The sequence below is a fragment of the Oryzias latipes genome, chromosome 20, assembly GCF_002234675.1.
Source record: "Oryzias latipes chromosome 20, ASM223467v1".
In the NCBI taxonomy this organism is placed as follows: domain Eukaryota; kingdom Metazoa; phylum Chordata; class Actinopteri; order Beloniformes; family Adrianichthyidae; genus Oryzias; species Oryzias latipes.
The window spans coordinates 16,442,632-16,460,233 of NC_019878.2; the positions used below are offsets into that span (position 1 = coordinate 16,442,632).

Consider the following 17,602-nt stretch of genomic DNA (forward strand, 5'->3'; position numbering starts at 1 on the left):
TTCCAAGTATTATAGTCTTGCTCTTCTTTTTCCTTCCATCGCAGCCTGTTCCTCAGCGTGCATCTCTGGCTATTGCATGCCTGGCGTTGGCGTTAAGTGTGTTAGTAATTGACAGCCATGTTAGATGACAGATTGACCACTTTTCTGGCACTGGGTTTTTCTAACTGTGGTTCTGGCCTTCCGCCATACCATCATCATTACTCCTACTGGCTTATTGATCTGCCTGGGCGATGTGCCTCAGGCCTGGGTGTCCCGACCAAAGACTCTTTTTCCACATCTGATACTCCTTCACTCCGTCAGTGTACCTTCAAGCAGCCTGTGGCCAGCTGTCACGCCAGTGGACTACGACATTCACGTTTTGGTTGTTACTTTTCTTTCATTCTGGGATGCTCTGTGTAAACAACAAAAAACCTGTGCTAAAAATGAAAAGAAAGAAATGTTGCAGCCTGGAGAGTGATTTATTTTTATTTTTAAACCACAGATGATAGTAAGAATTTATGAAATGCCTGTGGTCTGGAGATTGAGCAGATGTTGATTAGGTTAATAATTGAATTCCAGCATTCTCTCCCCATGATCTGAAGATGTTTAAGCCTTGGTACCCTTTTTTTTTCTTAAATAGAATCCCATCTGGACTTAATAGTCTATTCCCAAGTGAGGCATACGAACTTCTGCTACAAATATTGTGCACTGATGATAGACATAGCCCACGGCGAAGGGACTGATCAAGCAAAGCAAATGGACTTCCAATGGTGGAGCCAGAAGGCAAGAGGGAAAAGAGGCAGAGGTGGGAGGGATGTTGTCTGGTCTTGAGTGAGTGAACTAACTGGAACAGGACAAGGGGGAGGGAGAAAAAACATGCCCCCCGGGGAACCACAAGACCCACTTTTCTCCCCCCTTCGTCAGCATGGGCTTATTCTCACTGGGCTAGCAGGGGTCCCTTCAGCTTTTATGTGGCTCCTTGTTCTCCACAGAGCAACCCTCAAACGCTGCCAGTGAGAGCTTTTATGACTGTTTGAACTGTGCATTAGGCTAATTTGTTGTCCTTCACAGCATTACTCCTCCTCTTCTGTGTCTCATTGTTCTGTTGTACTTTCACTTGATGGTGAACTTTCTGCAGAGCACAAAAACTTGTGCAAACCTCCCAGTTGGCCTTGAATCATTAAACAAAAATTAGAAAAACACATTGTTGGTTGGAACATTTCTGATGGAAGTTACTGTTAGCAGCCTGAACCATACCATGAAATCTGCACGGTGTGCGCAATTGCGGGAAATCGAAAGTGTAAACATTTTCGGCAAATCTCTGCGTTTTGCGGGCACATGACTGTCTGATAGAAGCATGCATGACATTATGTCTAATCATTTCTGTTTTTTCCTTCGTACCGTTCATGCCCGCAGCCCTACTGCCGCTTCATCCATTCACACAAACAACCACAATCATTCCTGCCTGTCTGAAAGCTGCTTTACGTTTGTCACGGTGTGGGAGGGCCCTTCTGATGGGGCCACTGACCAGAGGATGAAAGAGACTACTTGTGCTTTTCTCTGGCAACAAAGGTGTAATTATAGCCTCATTTAAGAGCAGTACATTTATTTTGCACCTTTTTCTCACTTAATCAGTGGGATACATTTTTAGCTATAGAGAAAAACTCAGCATTTGAATTTCAGGGACTACAATTGTATTTATTGGGAATTTTGTGACAAAATTAGTTAACCATGAATTTTCTTTCCTCAATAAAGCCTTTATTTAAAGTCTTTGTTTACCTATTGTGTTAGATGTTAAATTTGGCTTTATATTATATTAAAATGCTGACGTATTCTTTAACCCTTTAGTCTCAGAACTTTAGCTTCAGTGTTGCTATTTTTACTAAGTCTTCAACTGTTGACGCAATGAACATAATTCCAGTTGATTCTGAAGCGCAGAAAAGTGGCTTTGCATCGATATAAAAAAACGTAACATTCATAAAGTTAAGCTGACCTAAGCTGACCTTTTTTCCGCATCAGAATCAGCTGATTCCTGTTGTTCGTGTAAATGGTCAAAGAGTTCAAATGTCATGTCAAAAAGCGTGTGTTATTTAGGTGTCGCCAGCGACATAAATACGGTGTTAAAGACCCACTCTGATGAGAGTTATGTTTTTGGTGTTTTTAAAATTTTATTGTAGCATTTTTCTCATGATAGAGGACATATGTACAAAGAAAATTCAAATGAAAATTGCATATCTTAGTATTTCTTAATTCAAATCGTTGTGAATCAGGAGCAGACAAACAAATGTGTTTGAAAAAAGCTTGTAAGTGTGATGTACAGGTTATTACAGCGGGCCACAAGCTCCCTGCTCTGCTCCATTCCAATGCATCTGCTTGTAAATGAATAGAGCCATGTCTTTGTTTTCTTTGTCTGAGCTGGCATCTGGCTCAGAACTATACAGCTGGACAGCTCCATTATTGCCCGCCATTTTTGTTCCACCTGTGATATTAGGTTGGAGTTGTGAGGGGCTGTAAGCTAGTGGGAGAGCACACAAACAGATGAATGATGGGAAGGGGTCGCTAACAGTCCTGCCCACAACTCAGAGGAGAATTTCTAATCAGCTCCTGCCGCTTTGCAGAAACTCTCCCAGAAAATAACACAGGTTTTTTTTTTTTTTTTGGCTAAAAGCAGCATAATCATAATATAAAGACCACTGGGAACGCATTTAAAATATATCAAAAGATGATTGTAGTGGAACTTTAAAGAGTTACAATTGCAGTTTTTTTATTAGCACCTCGTAATTAAAATTTGTTCTTTTTTATTCAAAATGGGCAAATTGACTTGATTTTCCTCCAAAGTTGAAATTTGATGCACTTTTTCTATATTTTTTTCAACATCAGAAAACAATTAGGGTTCACTGGAATAAAGTTTAGCCGCTGGTCGATAACAAGCAGTGCTTCCTGCTTTTTCATGGCTCGACATGACAGCGCAGGTGGATGGCCACTGAAGAGAGAAGCGGCGCCCCAGAGGGATGATTTAGCCCTCCTACTCTATAACTCATAGCTTGTATATTATTAAGCCATTAGATGCTATCAACCCTTTTGAATGATTTAATTACCCTGAAGGACCGTCCTTTGAGCGACTGAACAGAGGAGCATACATATTCATTAGGACTGTATTCCATCAGCAAACCCTCCCTGTGCCTTTTGCTCCAACTTGATCCTTTCTTTTGTTTACATTTCTTTATTATTACTAAGCTCCCTCTGCACACACTCACTCACATGGACACACAAAATCCCCCTGAGCATTCTGATGCTCACTCCTGGTTCATCCACTGCTTCCATCCATTTCTGCCCCTTCACCCAACGCAACCCTTCAGTGGCTCACACACAACAGTCTCTTGTGTTCATCACATTGTGCGGGCTTGGATATGCCCCCCCCCCCCCTTCACCGTGTCATTCATCAGGCCTGATCCAATCACTGATAAGGAAGGAGGAGAGAAAGATAAGGCCATTCTCAAAAGCGCTCCCTGAACCCCCAACCTGTTCACCTCCTCAAAAAAAAAGGCAAATCTTTGTTGTTTCTTTCCCCTAACAGTGTGCCATTTCTCTCATCTTGCTTTATACTAATGGGCATTTATTTTCCTAACTGAATCTTTAATCTTTTTTTTTTTTTGTCTCTAAAGGGGGTACTTTTACAACAACATCAGGACTGTATGCAGGAAACAACTCCCTGACGAACTCAGCGGGCTTCAACAGCGCACAACAGGTAGCTGCAAGCCTCCGCTGCTTCTTTCAGTTTCTCAGATAAGATAAATAGTTAAGGCCTGTCAGATGTGATCATGGAAATCTTCAGAAAACATACGCGCTCGAGATGTTGCGATTGTTCCATGGCATAAATCACTTTCAATGTCAAAGGCTTTGTACACAGGATTAAGGTTGTTCTTCCAGCACACATGGAGGATGCTGCAGTGAAAAAGAAAGACATATTGTTGTCCAGATGGAAGACAGAACAGACATGTGTTTGCATTTATTTTTTTTGGAATCTGCACTGTAAAGTAGCAACACCGGTGCAGGGTATATCTCAGATTACTCACCAAACCACCAACTTGTCTCCCTTTGGTTTCTTATTTTGTGATTAGACTTTCTCCCTTCATAAATGTGCCTTATGATTATTTTCACAACTTTTGTAATCTATTTAATCTATTTTTAATCCACAGGAGTACCCCAGTTATCCAGGCTTTGGCCAGGGCCAATATGCTCAGTATTATAACAGTTCACCCTACACTTCACCCTACATGACGAGTAACAACACCAGCCCCAGCACACCCTCCACCACCACCACTTACACCCTCCAGGAGCCACCCACTGGCATCACAAGTCAAGCCCTCACAGACAACCCAGCAGGTAAGTGCAGACGACGAGCAGGACATGTGACTGGAATATGGACACCAAAAAAAAAGAAACTGCACAAATAATATAAGCCAGTTTCAATGTTGGTATCTATGATATTCAAGTTTGGGGAAAAAAAAACTATCCAAACTGAAAACAGATGTTGAATTTTACATAATTCCATGTGGCATAAATGCAATTATCTGGCAATTGAGATTGTTTTTTTATAAGCCACTAAAATTATACCACAGTGTCTGAAACATCAAACAACACTAAAGACAGCCAGATTTAACATAATCTCAAACCAGATAAAGAGTCTTGTTGATCTGTTCTTGTTTATTTAATCACCACAGAGGACAGTTTTTTTATTATTTTCATCTTATTTCTTTATTTATTTCTTATCTGCAGTCCTGGATAATCTGGTTCTGAAAAACGTGCTGGGTTGTTACCCATCCTGCATCAGGACTAAAAGTCAGGCAGACATCTTTTTCTGAAAGCACATGATAGTTCATCTTCCTCCTCCTTTCCTTCCTTCCTTTCAGGAGAGTACAGTACCATCCACAGTCCATCAACCCCCATTAAAGATTCAGATTCAGATCGATTGCGCCGGGCCTCGGATGGAAAGTCACGTGGCCGTGGCAGAAGGAACAACAACCCATCACCGCCGCCCGACTCCGACCTTGAGGTAGGTTGAGCCTGCTACCTTGGCGACAGACAGCCGCGCCCTGTCTGAGGCACATAGACACTAATCCACTTACTATATAGCTGCCACGTCAACTTAAAGACTTGATGGACATTTATCCTTTAACTATTGATGAATTATTGATGCAGTGTGGAATATGTGACTCACAACCTAACACATTTAAAGTTCTCATGTGTAACTTTTAAATAAGCAATAAGGTATGTAATGAAATGAGTCACCACTGGTTGAATATACTTTCTGAAACCTGGTACTAATAAATGCTGATAGTAACAGAATAAATTCTAAATTTTACAAACTAATATTTTATATATTTTTATATTAAAGATTTGTATAAGAGGAGCAAATTCAGTGCTGACATCATGGCATGTTAACTGGTTAATTAGTTTGTCGGTATTGATTATTGTAAAGGGCAATGGCTCAAATGTGTAGCAGGGTGATGGGAGAAGTGTTGCAATGACCAAGCCAAGCAAATGGATGTTGGTCCCTGTGGCGCATAAATACGCGCTCCTGGCCTATTGACCAGGAGGATCACCTTGCAGGCCTACAGAGTGCACCATTGATTTTGCTTCTTTTTTTCCTGTTTTTCTGCGATCCTCCCTCCCCTCCATTTGTGGCGCATCTCCCCAGCGGGTTTTCATCTGGGACCTGGATGAAACAATCATCGTTTTCCATTCCTTGCTTACGGGTTCTTATGCCAACAGATACGGACGGGTGAGTGACATCAGACTGCAGCGCCGCACTTTATCAGTGAAAAGTGTGAATATTAAGAAGAGAGGGGAGCTCCAGGCTAATGGACATTGAGCAGAGATAGATTTCACATAGCTTTAGGTCTATAGTGAGTGGCCAGGGCAGAACTCAATGTACAGATAATTGTTTCTTTTTTTAATAGGTCCAATGAGGCCTGGCAAGTATTTGACTGCTCTGTGCAGCTGTTGGAGCTATGCATGGCTGCCCGGGGCTCAGCTGTAGGGCCTCACAACAGTTGCACTCTGTCTGTCTATTGACACATCTTGAGTGTTCCTTTCTCTTCAGAAATGCCACATCGTTAGTTTAATTAAGTGCTTCTCAATCCATCCTTTTCAAGCTGGGATCTCCCCGGGGACAGAGGCAAAAGTATGAGTCCATCAAATGTCAATCAGTTCAAATAAAACACTGAAATTTCCCTCCAATCTGCCTATTTTGAATTAAGAAAAAATAGTTTATATATAGAAAAGTGTGTGCGTATAGTGTGTGCGTATGAATCCAAAGTTATTTGTTTGTGCATTGGAAGGTCATTCTTTATCCCATGTCTCTGGAAAAGACTTTACTTTTCCAGGCTTAGCTGTTTGTTGTTTCATGTAAATTGCTTCTCTAAATTTAAACTTTCAAAACAAACAATTCGGGAAATAAGGCAAAATCTTATTCTCATGGTTTTTGGGAGGTCATAAGCTGCATATAGCCTTTAGAATCCCTGCTTTTATCATAGAGTTGGAATACATGCTTAAAGAAATAAAATACTTTTTTTTTGGTCTTTTATCTGCATTTTAAAGCAGCAAATGTTTTGGCTCTGAATCGGTCTGGTTTTTGAACTCTTAAAATGACATATTGCTCCTCATGTGTCACAGAGCTTAGCGTCTGCGGCCCGTGGTCTGAGCCTTTGTTCTGCTATAAGGGGGTGTTTGATGGGGGCACTGTTTTGTTTCTGGGGTGAAGGAGGGCTGCCCCGCGACCCTCCACTGTTTATTTGCTTTATTCTCATGCTGGTTATAGGGAGAGCAGAGGCTTAGGGAGCTGCAGCTCTGCGATGAAGGCCTCTCACTGCACACACATAAACACACACCCATAGGGTTCTCCGGTGTGCTCCTCTCAAACAGGAAACACTCCTGATTGTATAAGGGCCATTCCATTACACTTTAAGGCTGATTTACACTGCAGTGCGTCAATGTTGCGTTTTGTTGACACAAAATATAGAACATTTCTTGATCAATGGAAATGTTTTCATCGCCTCCATCATATCTGTGTCTGACATCCGTCTCTTCACAACGCAACGCAATCTTTATGCAGGACTTTCACAATTTTTGATTTTACAGCTAAAAAAACTGAGAAAATCGAAACAGGATTTCAAAATAAAAACTGCCGTTGTACTTTCAAAATAATAATTTATAAAATCTTATTTTATATTTAAGGTGACGTGTCCTCACGATAACGCACGGTAACACTGCAGAAAACACCGCCATTCATTTTTGCCACGGACAAAAGGTTAACATTTATGACATAAAACATGCATTTTACAAGAACTTTAGACCTTGTGGCACGGCCACTGCTTACATTTTGTGCATTTTCCACGTACGAAATTCTTTCAAGGTTCATGCGTGATGTACATAACTCAGAAGTCTTGCGTTCGTCATTCGTCTACGTGAGCAGATGTCCGTCGAGGGTTTTGGCGGACAGGTCTTTACGTGAAATCGTTTTTGAGCAAAATTTTTGGTCTTTCGAGAGTTACGCAGTTTACGCTTCTATTACTTAGTTTATAAGAAATCAATACGTAAATCTTTTTGTGAGATGCAAACGCAAATTTGTGGCTTTCCACAATTGTTCCATGTACATCCACAATATGTCTAAGAGACTTTTCATGCCTTTATACTGATAACTGATAATTTTTATATCGCGTATACGGCGCACATATCAAGCTAACATTACATGATTGGCCCACAAATCACTAGTGAATTACATATAAACAGCGCAAAAATCAAACACTGTTCATGTTCTAAGTTGATTTACGTATTCTTTGCATGCTTCATTTGTACAAAACATCTGTGAAGATTTTATTTAAAGACCACAACTTTTCTTACTTTTGTCACGTATATTCACGTATGACCATTTTACATCCATGCAATATGCGTAAAATGTACACGGTGGCTGTGTGACACGGCCTTAAGTGAAGAAGGAGAGGGCAAGGGGCCTGATTACCAAAGTTTTGGATGAACTACTCGTCACAGGGTGACAAGACAAACCACTCCTCCGGGAGCCTGGGGGGACAGACAGGAGACGCAACAGAGACAGGTTGTGAAAAGGTCTTCCCACCCAGCATAAAGTAGACCCAACACAGATGGGCATGTGTAAATCCGGCGTCATATAGGATGTAAAACCTACTTAGTCCATTTTATTCAGTCTTTTTCCTTTGCTTATTTTTTTCTTGCGTTTGCCAAGCTTCAGCCTGTTGACATGATCAAATTAAAGCAAACCCACGAGAAGGAGATAGGCTTGTTCTCAACAACCGCAGAGCACATGGCTTATCAGAAACGTCAATCTGTAAACTACCTCAAAAAAGAAAGTCAAGCAGGCCAGCATCCCCCTGAAACTGCTTGTCCACCGTAACAACCACCCGTTCTCTCCTCCATCCCATCCTTTATATCTCCTCCATCTAAGTAGCATAAATAAAAAAAAAGTTGCAAAACAGTTTTCCTTCCTCACTAGCTTTAGTTAACTATAAATAGATGTGTATCTGAGTGTGTGCACATCTACACTTTCTCTCAGTCGCCGTGACCTCCCACCCACTCTCTCTGACTCCTACCCACATAAACACGCCGCTGTTCTTATCAGCCGTTTTAATTGGCATCAAGGCAGCTCACCCCCATAAAGCTGATGGCTGAGGCCAGCTGTGCCACCATTGGACTGACTAGAGCTTAAAGTGGGTGGGGGGCATGTGGTGGGGGTGTCATTGCTAAGGGGCTCAGAGGGAAGGGGGACTTGTCCCCCCCTCCAAGCACTGACATCCCTGGACAGGTGGTGCTGGAGCTCTGACAGCAGCAGCACTTTGGCCTTCTGGCCTGCTTGTATTCTTAACTCCCTCGCTGACTGATTGTTTAGATTTAATTGGAAGGATTCACTTGCGCCACAGAGAACAGCCTTTTTCCCACCAAACTAGGCCACGTTGGCACAACAGCCGACAGCGGAAGAGGCTGGGAAGATTTAGATGCAAACCCAATGGTGCAGGAGGTTAATTGTTTTTAAAGAATTCTTACTGAAAGACTGATTCAAACTGGGAGGTTACAAGAAAGGAAAAAAGTGGGGATTGAGCTCTTCTTGTGTGGTTTGTTCTCTGTCATTTTGGTGAAAACATAAGCATTGTGGGATGTGACAGCTAATCAGCGGAAAGCTCAGGTGTGTCTTTAGGTGGTTTAACTCTGTAATCCCTGCTTCTGGTACTGCCTGGGTCGTCTTAAACGCAGCTGCAGGGACCCCCTCTCTATTGTCTTTTTTTGTTGAACACAATTTACTAATTAGAGATTTGGGGATAAATTTGGGTGGCCCCAACACAAAAGACTAGGAAAATACTTTTTTGCACTTTGGCAACACATTTTAAATATCTTTTTTTTTTTGTGAGAAACAAAACTTATAATGATTTTCTGAAGCACATCTATCTTTCCAGCTCAAAATGTATTTGTGTAACGCTTGCTACCCACATTAAATCATTTACAGTTGTCCTCCTGAAATTGCACTAGAGACTTTTCGCCTCATCATTGTCCCTTTAAAGGAAGAATCGCACCAGTTGTCACCGTCTCATTAACTATTTACAGTCTAGTTCACTCCTTTTGAGGTATTATCTTACAAACAGTGCAACCATATCACCATTACAGCATGTGTCACATTACTGACAGAGATCAGGATTTAAGGGAAGAAAAATTGCTTCATTACATCAGTGCATTTTTTTTAAATAAGCTGGATGTCTTTTTAAGTTGTATGTCTTAAAATTGCAGAAGCTCATAAGGTTTCAAAGAAAAAACGTAAGGAAGAAAGATTTATATTACTAAGGAGCAAACTAGTGATGCATCAGCACGAGTATTCAGGGAAAGGTCTATTTACGATGTGGCTGTGACCTCAATTCTTCTAATCGACCAACCCTCCTGACTACAGACATGCTTTTACAGCATTCATTCTAGTCTGTGGCATTTCTGATGACTATTCTGGTTCCTTTCTGAGGCTCGTAAAGCGAGGCCGAACCTCTGAAGTCCGCCTAAACTCTGCTTTTATGGGAATACCCGCTGTGGAATTCAAAGAGATTCCGTGTTAATTAAGTGACTCACTGTAAATATCATTACCTACTGTCTTGCATAATTTGCTTGATTGCTGTTGCAAACAAACAAAAGGTAGTTGATTAATTAAATATTGTGTGTATTTGGAGCAATGGATAGACTTGCACGTTCCCTCGGGATTAATAAAGTACTCAATCAATCTATCTTGCTTGAATCTCAGAGGAGAATTTAATACATTTTGCTTGTTTTGCAGGATCCACCGACATCTGTGTCTTTAGGCCTGAGGATGGAAGAAATGATCTTCAACTTGGCCGACACACATTTATTCTTTAATGACTTGGAGGTGAGTTTATTTCTGTACCCTACTCTGGTGTGTTTCGAGTCGGCAGGAATGACTGGTGTGAACTTTTGCGGCAGAAGACGCAAAACTATCTGTTAGGGAGAAGCAGAAGCAACAGCCCCATAGTCACCCATCCAAATGTGGTAATGTATTGCAGCAGGGCCCATGGGATACCATGAATTTTACATGTGCTGTCAGTCTTCTGGGTCACCGGCCCTGCCCCCACCTCCACCCCCTTCCCACTCCCATGGCAGCGGGTGCAATTTGTCAGGCTCTAGTGTTTCTGTGGCGGCTCTGTCTGACTTTGTGTCATGCTGTGTGCTTGGTGTCGCTGTCCACCTACACCACGGATCCTTTCGTCACAGCTTGAAATCCCTCGCCGTCTCCCCTCTCATGCTTCTTTGCCCCTCTGATTCATGTACAGCCAGTGTAAAATCTTCCCCTGAGGGGTAGGGAGGCGTTTTTGTGTCTGCTTCACTAAGAAAGGTGAAGCAGTCTGTTGTGGGAAAAGGATGCTTACAGTCTGTACAGAAAAAAAAGTCCTACCAGATTTGCTCATTCATTGATGACATAGCTGAATTATAACCTGGAATTCCCGTACAGATCCATGTCCACCTTTGTTTTACTGAGTTTTTCTTTCCTGATGCCTAACCGTACTTCTTCCTCTCACCCTCTTTATCCAGCTGAATCTGATCCTACCACCTCTCCACTTCTCCCTTGTCTTCTGCTTTAAGCTGATCTCACAGGAGAGGAAATGTTTTGTTTGATACTTAAGTGTGAAGAGATCTGTGGCTGGTCTGCCAAGTCTCATTACTCACTGCCGTGTTCGGCCGCGTTACATGAAGCAAACACAAGAGGAGGGAATTTTTTTTTTTTTAAACTGACCGTGGTCCAAAAACAGTCATGATCAAAGTTAATGGGATGCAATAGGATGGTTAAATATTTCCTTATGCTCTGGCTGTGTAGAATCTCGTCTGCACCTTAGTTTGTAAATTTGCCCTAATTATTACAAAAAAGGCAGTTTATGACCAGACTAAAAAGCACTTTTTTGTGTGATTAATTATTTATGACTTGTTATTAATTAATCTAATAAATCTATTTTTACTTTAACATAATAAATGCTGTGAAAAGCCTCATTTTGAGGTATTTTCATTTAAGTCCGTGACATTGTGGCACAGTAAAAAAAAGCTAAAAATAACAACAAAAAAGGTAGCTTTATTTTTTTATTTTTTTATTTTTTATAACAGACTTCCAGCTTTTTATAATGTTTTTTAACCTCTAATAATTAACTAGTTAAATAAAAAAAGAAAACATCAAGTCGAGGGTCCTCTTATTTACCACACCAAAAACATAGTTGGAACATTTTTCTGAGCAATTCCCAAAAATGTTGACCACACACTTCCTATTACTACCATAATACATATGCTTATATACCTTATTCCACAGTTTATCACAACAGCCAGACAGAAAAAGACATGAGTTATTCTATAGTTTCCTTTAACCTTTGGTGAATTTGATAAAGACTGGGGAATGCAGCAGAAGAAAAAGAGAGAAGAGAATAAAAGAAGGTGGAAATGAGACACAAGGAGGTGACACAGGAGGAATGGAATATTTAGACTTTATTTCTTTGAAACAAGCTTTTGCTTAATTATCAGGACAAAAACTAGCAGTAGAAGGTGAACTTTCCCTCTGAAATGATGCTTTGTTTAACGCATGATGATGTTTAGCAGAGTGGCAGAGCAGGGTCGGTGCAGGCGCTGTAGCCGTTACCATGACAATGCGTCGCACCGTGTTTTGAATAGTCCGCTTTTTGTGAAAAGCGATTTAAACTTAAAAAGTAACAACATTAAAGTACTTATATTTGATTTAATATTTCTTTCTTTCCCAAGTAACGAGAATATGTGGGAACATGTCCTGACCAGGTTTGCATTTTCAGAAATTAATGGATTAAAAAAGAAAACGCGCTAAATTCTTTATAATTAATTAATCACGATTTATGCGATATTAGGAGTTTTTAAAAAAAAAATTCACGAGTTTACTAAGAGATGAATTGACAGCTCAGGCTGTACATGAAAACACTAGGAGAACTTCTGCATTTTTTTTCTGATCAAATGACAAAATTCTAAGATTTTCTGTTAAGACTGAAAAGATTTTGATTTTATTTTTGACGTGCCGACTAAAAATAAAAAAAAGGTTAATTGAAGGCTCAAAACGTCCACAGTGGAGACGTTTCTGCAGACGCTGCAGTGATTGTCATTAATGATCATAACAGAGGAGGAGTGACATTCTCTCAAAGGCATATTGATCTCCCCTCTTAAACTAAGCCAGTCTGGTCTGAGTGTTAAGTGCCAGTTCTCAGCAATGCCTAACCAGTTGTGTTTCCTCTTTGCTGATTTACAGTCTTCCATCTATGATACAGCTAAATAGAGTTCCACTATAAATACCACATCCAGCAGCAGTTATGTATCTAAGCATGTGCAGAAATGCATATGGCCCATCTAATTTAGTCGAAGCCATAAAGGGAGACCCCCAGAGGTTGTGCAGAAACACAGGTGCAGACTTACTAGCGTGACGCTGTGCAAGCCGTCCATCAGCGTCCTAACACTGTCGTCCTGCCAACGTCCACATAAAGAATCAAATAGAAACTGCTATAGTTTGTGTGCAGCTTTTGTTTTAATTCCATCCCAACACTGTTTGGACTCAATGCTTCTTCTAAATATATAAAGTTTTTTCATTTTTTTTTCCAAAGCACCCTGAAGCTAGCAACGGCTCTGAAATTTGTAAATCTAATATTGTCTAGAGTGGCCGCAGTAGAAGCGCTAGTCCTAGCTTGCTGTGCGCGTTTAAGTGCAAATGTGTGTGAGTGGAGGCTGGACTGTGTTGATAGAGCTGGTGAGTGATGATTCGGGGGAAAGTCATAAAAAGAAAGAGGGCATGCCAAAGGGGTCAACAGGGATCAGTTTCACCCTTATGTGTCTCTCCTTTTCTCTCCATCTTTTTCCTCCAACATTTTTTTCTTTGGATCGGTCCTCTTTTTTTTTTTTTGTTCTCTTTTGTTCAGATGGGTCTTCACCAAACACACCGATCTCTATCGATCGACCATTTGCTGCTCAGCCCTTGAAAGGACGAGTGTGGGATTGTATTCACAGCACAATCGGTTTTTACAGTCAAAAACGCTCTCAGCCAAGCTAGTATTAGGACAGTAATTCAAAGCAATGTGATCGCTGTTCAAGTGATCAGCGTATTAATTTTTCCACATTAAAGAAGTGGTATTTCAATAGCAGAAGCGATGAATCTCGTCGTGTCAAATTTCAAACTGAACAGCAAAGCTCGTCATTTTCATGTGGGAGCTGCGATACAGGGCCTCACGCCAAGTTAACTGATGGTTTAAAGTGATGTGTATAATGAAGGCCACGGAGGCTGACTTCACCCCCAAGACTGACAGCTCTGCTGTGAGTCGGGGTGTGAGTTTACTATAGGTGTGTTGCTGCAGCCCAAACTTTGATGCTGAGCAGTATGTGGGAACCGGGGGCCTCTCTCTGGCTGGTCGAGCCCCCTGTGATCCCCTCTCAGTGGGGTACAGGGACTGCCGTCTCCTGCCTGCTCGGATGAGAAAACAACCCTCTGTGTCTTGAGAATAAAGGCCACGGGGGCACACTGCTCACAGGGTGAGAGGTCTCTAAAGGTGGGAACATTTTAAATGAGTCCTCTGTTGCATCCGTGCTGTGTGAGACACATGTACATATGCGCTCAAAACATGTGGCGCTGCAATGTCTAACACGCAGGCACGTGCATGCTTTACAAATGCCCATGGAGGTGTGCACAAACGTCTGCACACACTTACCTGTGTAGTGCGGCTGTAACCCTGCAGGCTGGCTACCTTTTATAGCTCCCAGCTTGAAGTCACGGGGTTGAAACCTCCCCTGTCACTCTCACCCAGGGGCTGCCTGTTAATGAGAGATGCTGTGAAATGCACGGTTACCTTTGCCTTCGACTGAAATGGCTCTCCAGAGGCTCCTGGTTTGGAACCAGCACTTTTGGTTTTATACCTTACAGCAGAGAGTCAGAGTATGTCGTTTAAAAAAACTGGTAGCTTTATTATGTTTTCCTGCTATTTACGTTTCTACCATTTTATTTCCTGTCAGAAGGTACCCAAGGATTTAGATTTATTTTTGATTAAAGTGATTTAGCACATAGTTTTGAGTTGGTGCAAATTACCACGACTGATTATTTGGAAGTTTTTTGTTTTTTTTTTGTCTAAAACAGTGTTCCCCAACCACGGTTTGTACCACAATTAGTACCAGGGTGCACAGGAGAAAACCCCAACCTACATTTTTTCCCTTTTTATTTCTAATCTGATTCTAAAGGAAGTTTTATTTTGGAAAACACTGGTTTCTCCCGACCACATCTGACTCATTCTTGTTGCATATCAAGTTGCTCGGTCACGTGTCGATGCATCTGCTACTTTCTTAAAGCGGTTGCACCGACTGCTAACTTGACACCCCTGGCTAACAAAGTTTACAAAAAACAAACTTTCATGGAAAATTTCTTTTCTCAGAGAAGAGTCGGTGAAGAAACAGTAAAAAAAGCCTTCAACTTCAAAATAATAAAATACAGAGAAAAAACAGGTGTCTTGCAACAGCTCCTCCCACTCATTAAAATAAAAGTGCGTAATATTCAGCAACTGGCTTCTAATGTTAAGAATGCTGCTAATAAAGTTGCGGGGATTCACATTTATTATTAAAGTTATAAAATACCAGTTTTAGTAATCGTTTTGTTATTTTGTATTTATCCATCTCACTTTAAAAGTCGGATGAGGTTGAAGTAGGTATCTACTATTTTAGTTTCCACTTTGAGAGTTATTGGTTAAGGGGAAAATTATTATCATATTTTAATAGTTCCTGCACTAAATATAGTGTACAAATACAGTTTAAACTTGCTGCAGATATTTTACAGGGAATTAGAGTAAACCTTACCCTCAAAAGTTGAGGGAAACTGGAAATAAAAAACATTTTATAAAGAAGACACCCACTTCAAACTAGTACAGGCCAATCAGTGAAAATATTGTTTGACATTAAACCGATTTGTGGCCTGAAACAGGTTGGGGACCACTGCTCTAAAAAACCTTTTTTGGTGGATTTTTTTGATGTGCTTGTTAGCTTTGCCAGGTTTACTGTCATTACTCTGCAGAGTCTAAAGGAGGAGGTTCTTTGAAAGGATTACAGAAATGTTTTAAAACCCCTCCGACAGCCTGTAGAGCACCACATCACCCTCACCCACTACCCACAATTCACCACACGTATAAAGGCTGAGGGTGCTTGGAAAATATGGCATTGCTGTTTGGTGAGAAATGATGATATCTTAGATCTTCTTCCACAGGCATTAAAGAGAGAGGTGCAGCACCTACTCACCACATTTTTCTTTTTTTTTTTTTTTTTTTAAAGAAAAAGAACCGAAACCTGCCTGGATTTGTCTGAACAACAGTCCACTTGGCAGAAACAAACAGTTTCTTTGTGGATACTTCCCAAGGAAAAATGCTGAAGTGACTGAGATTTGATATTGCACCTAATATTGCTCACCTTGAGGAGCGGTTTGGATGTGAAACGCCAAAATTAGGAAATAATGAGCACCAGCTCATCTGTCTCACATTACAAATGTGTGCGTTTCACCGTCTACCTGTTGGGTGTTCTACCTTTATTTTCTCAGCTTGCAGACGCAGAGTTTAAGGACCATATTTGTTGAAACACAGTTTGTTTTTTTTAAAAACGTTTACCTTTCTCCTGATAGCGATTTTTTTTTCTCTCTCCATTTATTTATTTAGTAAAATCAGCACGGACTGCTGCGTACCTGTGCTTTGTTTGGCAGCGCTGTTTGAATTCCGTGACTGTTCAAGCACAGACTGTGGATTGGAATGAAGTGGGCTTGAAGAACTCTCCCATTGTTGCCCACATCCTGTGTTTGACCCCCAGATAATCACCCCCCCCCCCCCCCCCCCCCCCCCCCGCACAGGGGTGCCTGTGGTGGGAACGGAGAAGGAAGTTGCTGGGGGTCACAGGCAAGGGGGGGTGGATGACAGCCTATGCCGGTAGAGTGGCAGGACTGAGAACCTGCGAACCGTGGACGAGACTTTTTCACATGGCTTTAGCCTGCAGGGTCACTGAGGATTTTGTGATGATAGCTGTCACTCACACCATCTCTCTCCCACCTGGGAGGGAGGGGCCTACAATAGGTAGTACAACTGTGACCTAGATCTTCTCCGGGTAAAACAACTCTGGCGGGGGGTTAACATTGTCCACCTTGTTTTAGTGGCATGCTTTTCAGAGGAGCCCGTCTTTCTTCTCCCCACCACTGACTGCTGCAGTCACCACTCTGAGCTCTTTCCAGGGCTACAGGAAGACTCGGGCCATCACCGCTGATTGCTTAACGACAGATGCCGAGGGAACAAAGAGGGCTCTGATAACTTCCTCCCCAGTGACAGGTTTTCAACACATTGACAGAGACAGAAGAGGGGATGATGTAGAGATGGAAGCATCTTGGGGCAGAAGCATCCTGTCCTGAATTCTTGTGCATTTTTGTTCTGTCCTGAACGGAACAGGCTTTAATGAAAGCCAAGAAATAAAAGAATAATAACAATTGCGGTGATGAACTTTACAGAATTATACAAGTAGTTTTTGTGCCAGCATCTGGTAGAGTCTTTCTTCTGTGGTATGGTTGGAACATCTGGTGTGAGTTAGAGGTTGTTGTAAGTTTTAAAGAAACCATTGTTTTCTCAGTGAGTAGACGACAGGGAGATGTACTAGAAAAAAAAGAGATGTTCAAACAGTACCGAGACATTCTCAGACTGTCCCTGGATGGGCCACAAATGCAGCTTCTTCAGTCCGTTTCCTCTGTTATTTTCCTTCTTCTGACTGTTCCCTTTAACTCTAACATCAGGCGTTACGTCATCATGAGGCGGCTTTAACTATTCTCCCACTTTCGTTCTTTTTTACCTGCAATTCATCTACCAGGTGTTTATTTGTCAAATTCCAAAATGTTAGTCTGAACAGTAAAATCCAGCACCTTATGGAGTTTCTTTCCATTCTATCGGCTTTGACCTGCTCTCATGGCTCTGTGGTGTTTATGAGGCCCTTAGAAGTGGCTCTTAATGACTATGTGTGAGAGTTACTGTACGGCATTACCCGCAGCTACCTCCTC

The 17,602-nt window shown here is 41.5% G+C and overlaps 1 protein-coding gene across 13 annotated transcripts in view; it reads left to right on the top strand.

The window, feature by feature from the left end:
• eya1 (EYA transcriptional coactivator and phosphatase 1) overlaps positions 1–17,602 on the top strand; it is a 45,714-nt gene that overhangs the window by 14,843 nt on the left and 13,269 nt on the right. For all 13 annotated transcript variants that reach the window (XM_023950128.1, XM_023950127.1, XM_023950126.1 and 10 more), the window contains 5 exons: positions 3,645–3,727; positions 4,179–4,365; positions 4,893–5,035; positions 5,681–5,764; positions 10,322–10,411. In XM_023950128.1, the coding sequence (XP_023805896.1) occupies positions 3,645–3,727; positions 4,179–4,365; positions 4,893–5,035; positions 5,681–5,764; positions 10,322–10,411 (587 nt within the window). The remainder of the gene's footprint in view (positions 1–3,644; positions 3,728–4,178; positions 4,366–4,892; positions 5,036–5,680; positions 5,765–10,321; positions 10,412–17,602) is intronic.